The 10,734-nt window shown below is 51.0% G+C and overlaps 1 protein-coding gene across 5 annotated transcripts; it reads right to left on the bottom strand.

Moving 5' to 3' along the window:
* Positions 1–1,239: 1,239 nt before the first annotated feature.
* On the bottom strand, positions 1,240–8,886 carry PGAM5 (PGAM family member 5, mitochondrial serine/threonine protein phosphatase). Of its 5 annotated transcripts, none has more exons than XM_027567147.1 (6): positions 8,645–8,885; positions 6,176–6,354; positions 4,434–4,559; positions 4,259–4,347; positions 4,003–4,133; positions 1,240–2,051 (listed from the first exon to the last, which is right to left on the bottom strand). In XM_027567147.1, the coding sequence occupies exons 1-6, from the start codon at positions 8,833–8,835 to the stop codon at positions 2,024–2,026; spliced, it is 744 nt and encodes a 247-aa protein (XP_027422948.1). In that variant the 5' UTR covers positions 8,836–8,885; the 3' UTR covers positions 1,240–2,023. The 5 variants fall into 5 exon arrangements, with proteins under 5 accessions (XP_027422948.1, XP_027422947.1, XP_027422946.1 ...); XM_027567146.1 differs by having other exon boundaries at positions 4,003–4,136; positions 8,645–8,884; XM_027567145.1 differs by having other exon boundaries at positions 1,240–2,295; positions 8,645–8,884.
* Between the last annotated feature and the right edge of the window lie 1,848 nt (positions 8,887–10,734).

The following is a 10,734-nucleotide window of genomic DNA, read 5'->3' as shown; positions in this document are numbered from 1 at the left end:
CATCAATCTGAGAGTGGTTTATTTGCTATCTGGGGTCCTTTCATTCCTAACACAGTTGTGAAAAGCCTTGCTTGGCATCAGTTAAACTAGCAAATATTTCCTAAGCGTCCCATGAAACAGGAAGCCTTTTTCTGTGATGTTGACAATCAGTGTGTAATGTCTTTGGTTGGAAAGAGGTGATGGGAACCTCATCATGGTGGGTGGTGGCTGTGCCGTGGGCTACCGTGCAGGGGGCTCCAGAGGGTCCCCTCTCCTGGGGGAGAGCAGGCTCCACACGTGCAGCCAGATCTTCTGGGGTAGTTTTTGGATGTTTCCAGAAGCGTTCACAGCTCAGAGAGGATGGTTGTAGGGTGACTGTCTTGTAGGGTACAGTTGCCAGTCACTGGGCACATCGCCATCCCATCCCCAAGCCAGGTGTGCTCAGGCAGTCGGAGGCACGTGTTTCTCATTCCGTGTGGAGACCCGCAGGCAGCTCTGGGTCACACCTGCCCTCGGGTTCCTTCCTCAACTGTCTTGAGATACTTTGGAACAAACAGCAATGCAGCCAGTAAGAACCACTTTCATTCTCACTGCTGTCAGTTTGGGATCCCTCCTGACACACAGGCTCTCGGGGTGGGTTTTTATGTTGGTCACATTTAGGATGTCTTTCCTGACATTTTGTAAGTTCTCGGTCATATGTCCCACCTCAGGGTGGTTTCCTGGGCCCTTGTAACTGACCCCATCAAGACACCTTTCTCCCGCTCCTGGGCTCACTTCCTGTTTCTGAAACGTTGGCCCTGCTCAGCAGTCAAGTGCAAAGGGTGGACACGCCACTGAAAAGACAGGTCTGCAGACAGGACAGCAATATGACCACACAAACCCAAGGAAACAGGGAGGACCTGCAGGTGCTGACGGTCTGGGTGCCCAGGGCTCGACTACGGGATCTCACAGCACCCAAGGCCAGACACCTGGTGCTGCCTTGCACTTTTCTGGTTTTGGACGTTGGCACAGCCCCTGGCTAACTTGTCAAAACTATTTCTACAGATTGGTGCATGGTTGTTACTTTTAGAAAACCACTTAAGCTCCCTGTCCTGGGTCAGGGCCTCTCACCGAGGCCCCTCTTGGGCAGATACCCTGCAAAACTTCAGCCCGGGGTACACAAGATACTGGGGAAAAGGCCTTTCTGCTGAGACTTTCTTTGCTAGTTGGGGCTGTTGTTTGTCATGCACAGGCCTCTTGTTTTGAAACATTCACAATTAGTACTTTGAAAAACCAGTAAAATAAAATTTATTTTGTAGTTATTTCCAAAATTGACAGAAACATCAAATACTCCAATTAGTTGCACTGATTACAGAAAATGTTCATAACCACTTAATAAAAACTGTACTTTCTCCTAAAATAACAGAAATTTGGGAGGACATACTAAATATTTTAATCCATAAGCATGAAAGATTAACAGCCAGAGGCAAACAAGGACTGAACTGTCAGTTGGACGTTTTACTGAAATGGGCCACTCCTGAGGCATTCATCACTGCCTCTCTGGCGAGGCCAGCAGCTTGAGTCACCTCCCTCACCGGCCAAGGTGCTCCTCCTGTGTATCCAGAAAGGCGTCACGACACAAAAGTTCAGATCCCACAGCTTCAGGGAGGTGTGACTTTGGAGTGAGAAAGTGCTTTTCAAAGCAAGAACCAGATGAGGAAAATCTTTATGTAAGTGACAAGAGTTTTAGGAAACGAATATACGAAGCAGAATAAGTTACAAACGGAAAAAGCACTGCGCCCTCCTCCTCTTCTTCCTGCCTGACGGGCTCTGCTGGCAGACAGCCTGCTGCCGTGTCTGCCTGGTCCCCACAGTCACAGCATCTGGGGGGCCTCATCCAGTCCCTCAAACAGGCCTGCTTGGACCCCTCAGGCTCGTCCTGGATGAGAGGGAGGCAGACACCCTGCGAAAGAGATGAAGCTGGTCTGATCCAAGTGCTTCCCTTTTCCTTCCTGGACCGTGAGTTAAGAACTCTGTGCTGTAGATCCTTTTGCCTTCCTGCTGCCTAGAGGTGGCCGTCCCCGCTGCGCAGCCTGTGGGGGGGACACGGGGGAAGCTGTGGTCTTGGCGGCACCCACACCAGGCCGGCTAGGGGCTAAGGAGGACGCGGGGCCTCCAAGCGGCCCTCAGGAACGGGAGATCTTGTCAGGAGGCATGAACCCTGTGTCCCCAAGGGCCCTGAGAGCCACTCGGCCATCGGGCCGGACCACCAGGTGGGTAATGCTGCCGTTGTTGAGGGAAAGGCGGAGCCAGCCTTCTGGAGGGAACTGCAGCGCCCTGAGGAGAAGAAAGAATGTGCTAGAAACAGGCCAGGTGGGCCAGGTCTCAACAAAGCTGAGGGTCCCCCACCCCAGATGAGAAGCCCCTGGTCAGACTTCCAGAGGCTGGATCCAGCATCTGTAAGTCCCTCCTGTTTTCAGATGGGGTTTCTCAGAGAAAGGAGCTGCCAGGCAGATGTCAACCTAACAGTCCAACAAGGGGTAGGGGAGAGTCCAGTCCCTTTGAGATGGGGATCAACCACGCTCGAGGCCTGCAGGTAAGTCACAAGCACACTGGTTAATAAATGCATGCAACTTAACCTGCTTTCCCAGTGTAACCAGAAGGGGGCAGAGGGCAGCCAAATGGTGCAACAGGTGCAACCACGACCCCTGGAGCGTTTTCATGCTCTTAAAAGTGCTTCTGAGGCACAGTTAGTATTTGCCGAAGAGCCCAGCAGGACTACAGCCTCTGTCCATGTCACCAGACACTCTTCTGCCCTAGAACTTTGGGGTCGACATGCGGCAGCTCCGTGGCTTGTCTCACCACTACTCTGTCAAGAGTTTTACCGACTTAAAGGAATAACTACCCACACACTGCTTTTTAAAGTCTCAACGTCACACTCACCACTTTAAAAAACTGTCCTGAGTTAGGGGGCAGGTCGCCCTCCCATTTCCTGGGGCAGAGGCCCTGGCTCCCAGCAACCCTGTCTTTAGCACAGGTACCACTGCTCTAAGACCAGTCATTTCTGGCCCATTTTCAGCACTGGGTTCGCCTCCCAGCGATACTCGGTCAGTGCTGTCCTGGGATATGGAAAGATGTGTGTTTTACACAGCCCAGAAGTCAAAGCTCAGGAAAAAGCAGCACAAAGGCTCAGGCTACAAGCCTGCAGCCCAGCCCTTCCTCCCAGCAGCACTCGACCTGGCCTGGAACCTGCTCTCCCAGCATGGCGCTTCTCACCTGGAGCCCTGTGTGATATCTGGACAAATGGGCCCATGTGAGAAGGGGGATCCCCTGAGCTCCTGAAGCACCTGCCAAACAGCTTCTAATGGATCCGGGGGAGGCAGGGTTACAGTTATTTCACATCTTGCTCTACGTAGGATTTGGTCAAATACATGAGCACCCTGCTGGCCTTTCCAGGTCCAGGCCCTCCGTGACTCATGGATGTGGCTCAGGGCAGGCATCACTGCGAAGGCCTGGAACTTGGTGGGGCCAGGACGTAAGGAAGTGGTTGGCTGGCTCCAATGACAGGAGCCCCTGGAGAAGCTCCCGACTTCGTACCCTGGATCAGCTGGAGTAGGGAAGTGACTAACACGCTCACAGGTTATAATCCTGCACAAACAGGTCCGTGAGCCTATAATTACAAAAAATTTCCAGTTAATAAGCTAAGGGAAATACGAAACTATGAGGCAAACATCGAGTAACCACAGCAGCATGATCTAGTGACAGGTGCTAAACCAGTCACTGCATGTCAGGGAAATGGGGTGTTGGCATATAAAACGTGACTTTGCAGTGTGAGCAGCCAGCTATGCGCCTGAACCAAGCAACCACAACATTGCCCAGGAAAGACTGCCAACACAGGGCACTTGGTCTGGTCTATTCCCACCAAAAACACAGTCATGAGAAAACTGGACTGAAAGCCATTCTACCAGACCACCAGCTGGAGGAGACACGCTGTGGCTGGCAAGAGGGGAAGTAGGGCCAAGGGCATCCGGCAGGACCCCTCACCGGCACACGATGTAGCGAATGACATTGGCGTGGCAGATGAAGATCTCATAGCTGTCCTCCTGCTGCTTGGCGTCCGCCCGGTGGATATAGTTCCGGAAGGCGGCCTCGATCCGTGCTCCATCTTCATAATACTGCTGGGGGCAGAAGAAGGAATCGTGCGTATGGAGGCAGTGTGGGCCCCGCTGCCACCAGGAGCCCAAGGGCAGAGAGGAGGCTGCTCCCCACAGGAGGCTGCCCCGGGGGGAGTTTTTTTTACCACAGCCTCCGGCTTCCAGTGAGACACGGGGGGGTCGGGCTCGATGGGGGCGCCTTCCCTCAGCAGGTCTGTGCTGACCTTGCAGACTCCTGCAGAGAAGCACAGGACTCAGCCCCTTTAGGAGCAGCCACCCCTCCCTCCCTGCTGCTGGGCACCTAGGGTGCCTGGCACTCACCCGGCAGGTGTTTGCTGATGATGTCAGTGGTTTCTACCGCACGGGTCATGGAGGAATGGACGATTTTATTAAACTTCAACCCCAAGCTTGCAAGTCGGAGACCAGTTAGTTCAGCCTGCTCACGACCTTGAAGGTGGAATACACTGGAGAATTACAGGTGGTGGGAGTTCCTGCTTGTTTCTACTTCACAAATACTTCAGTCCTTACCAAGGACCATTAGGGCTGGGGGACAAAATGGGCAGCCCCTCCCAGGTCTTAGGCCTAAGGAAGAGGTCAGGCTTTCAACTGGTAAAGTCAGTGAGACAGACCAGCTACCTCCAGGCCCATACAGAAAAAGCATCAAAAACAACGGCCTCAAGGACTTCCCTGGTGGCACAGTGGATAAGAATCCACCTGCCAATGCAGGGGACATGGGTTTGATCCCTAGTCCAGGAAGATCCCACAGCTGCAAAGCAACTAAGCCTGTGCACCACAACTACCAAGCCCATGCTCCTCAACAAGAGAAGCCACTACAATGAGAAGCCTATGCACCGTAATGAAGAATAGCCCCCGCTCACAACTAGAGAAAAGCCCACACACAGCAACGAAGACCCAGAGCATCCATATATAAATAAATCTTAAAAAAAAAACAAAACACCCAGCCACGGTTCAGCGTGGCTGAAGTTTGGGTGGAGTCCTGTTTACTATTTCTGGGTCCATTACACTATTCTTACTCAACTTTATCCAAAGATTGGGTTTTAATGCTCCAGTGACCAGACGTGCACTCACTACAGATGTCAACAGGTGAGGACGGACAACCAGCACTGCTAAGGTCTGGGTGCAAATACAAATGTTTTTCCTCAAATGTATCTTAGAATCCAACTGAAACGCCCTTGGAGAGTCAGTTTCAGCTGGACATGTGACACCACAGATGCAGCTTTACTTCTATCTTGAGCCTGAGGACAGGCCACCAGACCCTTCGCACAAAAGGGTACTATCTCACTCAACAAAGAAATTTGTAAAAATGTAAGCTCCATCTCCAAACACCCTGCGTTTCCTGTCTGAGGGACTTCTCCTGTGGATACAGGCACACAAAGACCAAGGTGGGAGGATGTGCCCAGCAGCACCATTCACAGTAGCAAAAACCTGCTACCGGGTGGGGCCCTGAGACATGCCACCGTTTATAAAGCAGCCTCTGAAGCTCTTCAGCAACTAAGTCAAGTCATGGGGCACCGGGCGGAGCCACCGCAGAGCACCTGCAGGCAGGATCCATCATAATATTCTTAAAGTTGAGGGGCCTCCCGGGTGGCTCAGTGGCAAAGAACCTGCCTGTCAATGCAGGAGATGTGGGTTCAATCCCTGATCCAGGAAGATCCCACATGCTGTGGAAGAACTAAGCCCATGTGCCACAACTTACTGAGCCTGTGCTCTAGAGCCCGGGAACCACAACTACTGAGCCCATGTGCCAGAACTGAAACCCACATGCCCTAGAGCCCGTGTTCCACAAGAGAAGCCACTGCAAAGAGAAGGCCGCACACAAGTACAGAGCAGCCCCCACTCACCACAGCTAGAGACAAGCCTTCACAGCAACAAAGACCCAGCACAGCCAAAAATGAATAAATTTTTTGAGAGCATTTTCGAAGTCTGAGTCAGATTAAGCTGATTATTACTATTAATGACAAAGCTCACATCTGGGCCAAGAACACCTGACACAGGTCCAAGGAGGCCTGCCTAGCGGATCAGCAGACAGCCCAGCCACATACCCAGGGGCGTCAGCGTGCGGTCCTTCTCCAGGGAGGCATCCACGTGGTACTGCGAGTGCCTGATGAGGAAGATGTGCCGTGTGGCCTTGGCCTTGCAGTGGTCCAGCCTGGACGTCAGCTCCTCTTCTCCAGTCTCTAGGTTCCTCTTCCGCAGGTTGACCAGGGACAGTGGTTCTCTCCTGATGTTGAAACACAAGACGGCGTCCTCTGTGCCCCTGCTCTCAAGTCACCCCTAGTCTTTCTGACAGAGGGGCTTCCTGTGTTGGGAGGTGTAGGGGAGGAGCCAACGTCCTCTGTTCTTGGTGCTAGGCCTGCCCTGGGCGGCTTATCTGGACAGACAGATAAGCAAAGCCTCTGTGCTGTTCACGTCCTTGTGAGGAGACAGACAGTCACAGCAAGGGGACCAGTGACACAGATAGGAGGAAGGAGTGGCTGTGGGAGGGCAGGTGGGACATGCCCACAGGGCGGCCTCGCTGACAGGGATGCTGTGCTGCCCCTTAGCAGCCACTGACCGTGTGGCTGCTTACACTCAAAATCATAAAAATTAAGTACAATTAAAACTCCCATTTCCTCAGTCACACAAAGCACATTTTCAAAGCTCAGCAGCAAGTGGGACAGTGGCCATCACACCAGACAGGGAGAAGAATGTTCCCAGTATCACGGGAATCCCCCTGGTTGGCCCTGCTGGGTGCTGGGAAAGGGCTGATGGCGGGGGTTGTGGCTGGGAGGGCGCAGCAGTAGCAAAGATGCTGAGAAACGATGTCTGGTGAAGACAGGCTCTGTTAGCTCATGGACCAGAAGTCAGTAGAAGTTAAATGTCTGTGAGACTGGCAGAGCTGGGAAAGAATGTACTCTGCTAAGACAGTGCTGGAAGAACAAGTTTTGAGGGAAGTCATGGTGAATTTGAGGGTTCTGCTTGGGCCATGTGAACCTGGGGTACCGTAACATAACCAGGCTGAGATGCCACACTGGCAGTCATGGGGGAGCTGGGGCTTAGCCAGAGAAGACCTCTGGTACCACAGGCACAGATGCAGGATACCACTCTCCTTACTCCCTCATAAATCTAGACTTGGCAAGCAAATATAGCATATCAGCCTCAAACAAAGCTGAAGTCTGGCTCTCCCTCAAGTAAGTCCTTTAACCTCAGAGTGACCGTTTCTTTGGAAAGGCACAAGAAATTAAGAAGATTGTACTGATGTTTAAAAGGGACATGACCCCAGCCTAATCATGAGAAAAACAGACAAATCCCAACTGAAGGACATTCTACAAAATACCTGATCAGCACTCTTCAGAACTGTCAAGGTCATCACAAGTTAAGTCTGAAAAACTGTCAAAGCCTGATTGTCATTTAGGATCCTGGGAGAGACAATGGACTACAAGTAAAAACTGAGGAAATCTCAATAAAGTATGGACATCAGTTAATAATATTGTACCTATACCGGTTCACTGATTGTAACAAATACCCTATGTGAGGGTAAGGTGTTAACAACAGAGGAAGTTAGGTGTGGAACTCTAACAAAATAGGAACTCTATTGTCTTTGCAACTTTTCTGTAAATAGAAGACTATTTTTAAATGAATTTATCTTTAAAAACTAAAGGTTAAAAAGAATACCTCTTCTCTATACAATGAGGCTAACAATAAACATTAGTTCTGTGCCCCACACTCAAAGTGTTAAGTAGGAAAGAGCTGGGACTGGGTAAACCATCCCACAACCCAGAGCAGTGCCATCCAATAGAAAGAGAACACCGGCAACGTATGTTATTTAAAATTTCCAAGTAGCCACATTTACAGAGTAGCAAGAAACAGGAAAAATTTCAGTAACTCACTTTATTCACTCCAGCATATCAAAAATACTATCGTTTCAATACAATATTTTAAGATCTGCACTGCTTTGGTTTTTAAATTTAAGTTAACATTAAGTAAGGCTAAAAACTGCTTCCTGATCACAGAACCCACTATTTCCAAGTGCTCTATAAAAATACTGACAGCGCGCGGCCGGGGTGCCTGGGACCCCTGGACCTCATGCTCCTACTCAGTATGTCAGCTGGCCCTGGCCCTGCGCGGCCTCCTTGCAGAGGCCCCTTCCAGAACCCACCTCCACCTGACCCTCTCGGCAGTATCCCAAATATGGGATTAGCATGCCGTCACCCAATCTGAATATTCATGAGTTGAGAGACAGAAACAAGGACGAGAGCCCTATTAAGGTCCAACCCCTCCGTTTAGGACTGAAAACGACCACTCCGGGCATCCCGGTACTCCTTCGTCAAAACAACCCCCTGGGCAGACAAGGAAACTGGCGCTCAGAAGAGTGGTCGAGGGAAGCCTCATGTCCGCAGCCAGCCTCGCGGCGAGAACCGAAAGAGAAACCAGCACGCAAACCTGCCCCGCCCGCCCCTCCGTGGGACCCACCACACCGACCAGACGGGAAGGCCAGGGCCCGGGAAGGGCTACCGCCGCTGGCCCCGCACCTGTCCCAGTTGGGGTCCCAGACGCCGGGCCCGGGGCGTGAGGTCCCCGCCCACGCCGGGGGCTCGACCACGCGCGGCTCCGCGTCCCCGCCCGCGCGGGGCTTCCCCACCGCCACTGCCGAGAAGAGCACAGCGGCCGAGCCTCCGGCCAGGCCGCAGGCCGCCAGCTGTAGCGCCTGCCGGAACGCCATGCCGGTCAAGTCCCGCGTCGACCCCACACGGGCTCCGCGCAGGCGCGCTCGGGTGTGGACGGCGTGCGGCGAGGGACACGCTTCGTCGGACGTACGCTTCCGGCCGGCTGGCTGCGCGGGAGCCGCCGCGATCGCCTTATTCGCCGCGGTGACTTCCAGGGATAAAGGCGGAGCCGGGTGGTAGGCAGTGGTTCTGAGACCTTTGGTCGACCTGCTGCCGGAGGCCTGCTGTGCGACTCGTTTCTGCCGTTGAGCGAGGGCTCGGACGGCGCCCCGGTTGAGCCGTCTGGACAGGGACCCGACCCAAGTACTTACACCTGCACCTGCGGAGAAAGCCCAGGTGGAACCCTTGGATAACTTGAGGGTCTGGTTCAGATGAATTAGGAAACTCCAGCAGGGTTTGCTGGTTGCTTTGTTTTTACGGTGGCAAAATACACATACTGCAGAATTTACCAACGTAACCGCTTTTAGGTGTACAGCTCAGGGATATTAAGCACGTTCTCTTTGTTGTGCGAGTATCACCAGCATCCATCTACAGAACTTTCTTATCGTCCCTAACTAAAATTCTGTGCCTGTTAAAACACTAAATTCCTCAGCCCTTGGCATCCACCATCCTGCTTCCTGTCTCAGTTCGACTGCTCCAGGAATCCGAAAGAAATAGAGTCAAACAGTATTTGTCCTTTGGAGCTGGATTATGTCACTTAACAATGTCCTCAGGGTTCATCTGAGTCATCTGTCAGAATGTCCTTCGTTTTTAAGGGTGAGTAATATTCCACTGTATTGACGGACATCTCTTCATTCATCAATGGACATTTGGGTTGTTTCCCCATTTTAGCTATTGAGAATAATGCTGCTGTGAACATGGCATACAAACGTCTCTTCAAGTCCCTGCTTTCTGTTCTCCTGGGTATACAACTAAATGGAACTGCTGGATCATCTGGGCAGACTTAAATGGGGAAGTGATATCCGATTTACATTATAAAGTCACTCTGGATTTTGAAGAATGAACGTATTCCACAGAAATACCCAGACCTCTGCATAAACATGGTGTCTTAAACCCATATATTTATGTCTCCTTCCAGAAGGTCACTTATGAAAAATGATAGCAAAAAAAATTTTTTTTAAAAAGGACAAATTCAAAAAGATGTGCTTGAATTCACAGAAGAAACCAAGCAAAGAGATCAGCTGACAAAATTTTGAAAGCTGGAAATCAGATTGTTATTGATCTGAGAAGATGGAATATCAATTGCCTTCACTGAGGGAAGCCAAGAAGCAAGCTCATCCAGTCCTGTGAATCTGGAAGAGCCAGATAAGTTACAGGCACTAGCCCCAACAAAACTGGGTCCCTGCTTGGCCAGCCCACCACCAAGGACGGTGTCACAAGTGCAACCCATGTACAGAAATCTTCCAAAGAATGTCTGAGTGGCTTTGACTCTTTTAACAATGATACACATCCAAGTATTTACAGACATTTCAGGTAATCCTGATAGGGTAAAACAAAGATCAAATCAACCCTGAATATTCATTGGAATGACTGGATAGAGCCAACTCATTGAAAAAGACCCTGATGCTGGAAAAGACTGAAAGCAAAAGGAGAAGAGGGGACAGAGGATGAGATGGTTGGATGGCATTACCAACTCGATGGACATAAATTTGAGCAAACTGTGGGAGATAGTAAGGACGGGGGAGCCTGGCATGTTGCAGTTCATGGGGTCGCAGAGTTGGACATGAGTTAGTGACTGAACAACAACAAAGATCAAATAGAAAAAAAAAAAAAAGAACCCTGTGAAAACAGAAAACAGCACACAAGACGGAAGAAAATTTTAAAATATATACAGTTGAGATCCCAAGGGATATTGTATCCATGAAATAAGGATGGGAGACTATCAGGAAGGAATG

Source organism: Bos indicus x Bos taurus, chromosome 17, assembly GCF_003369695.1.
Source record: "Bos indicus x Bos taurus breed Angus x Brahman F1 hybrid chromosome 17, Bos_hybrid_MaternalHap_v2.0, whole genome shotgun sequence".
Classification (NCBI taxonomy): Eukaryota; Metazoa; Chordata; class Mammalia; order Artiodactyla; family Bovidae; genus Bos; species Bos indicus x Bos taurus.
Note: the sequence above shows the minus strand (reverse complement) of the source record. Positions and strands in the feature narration are given on the sequence as shown.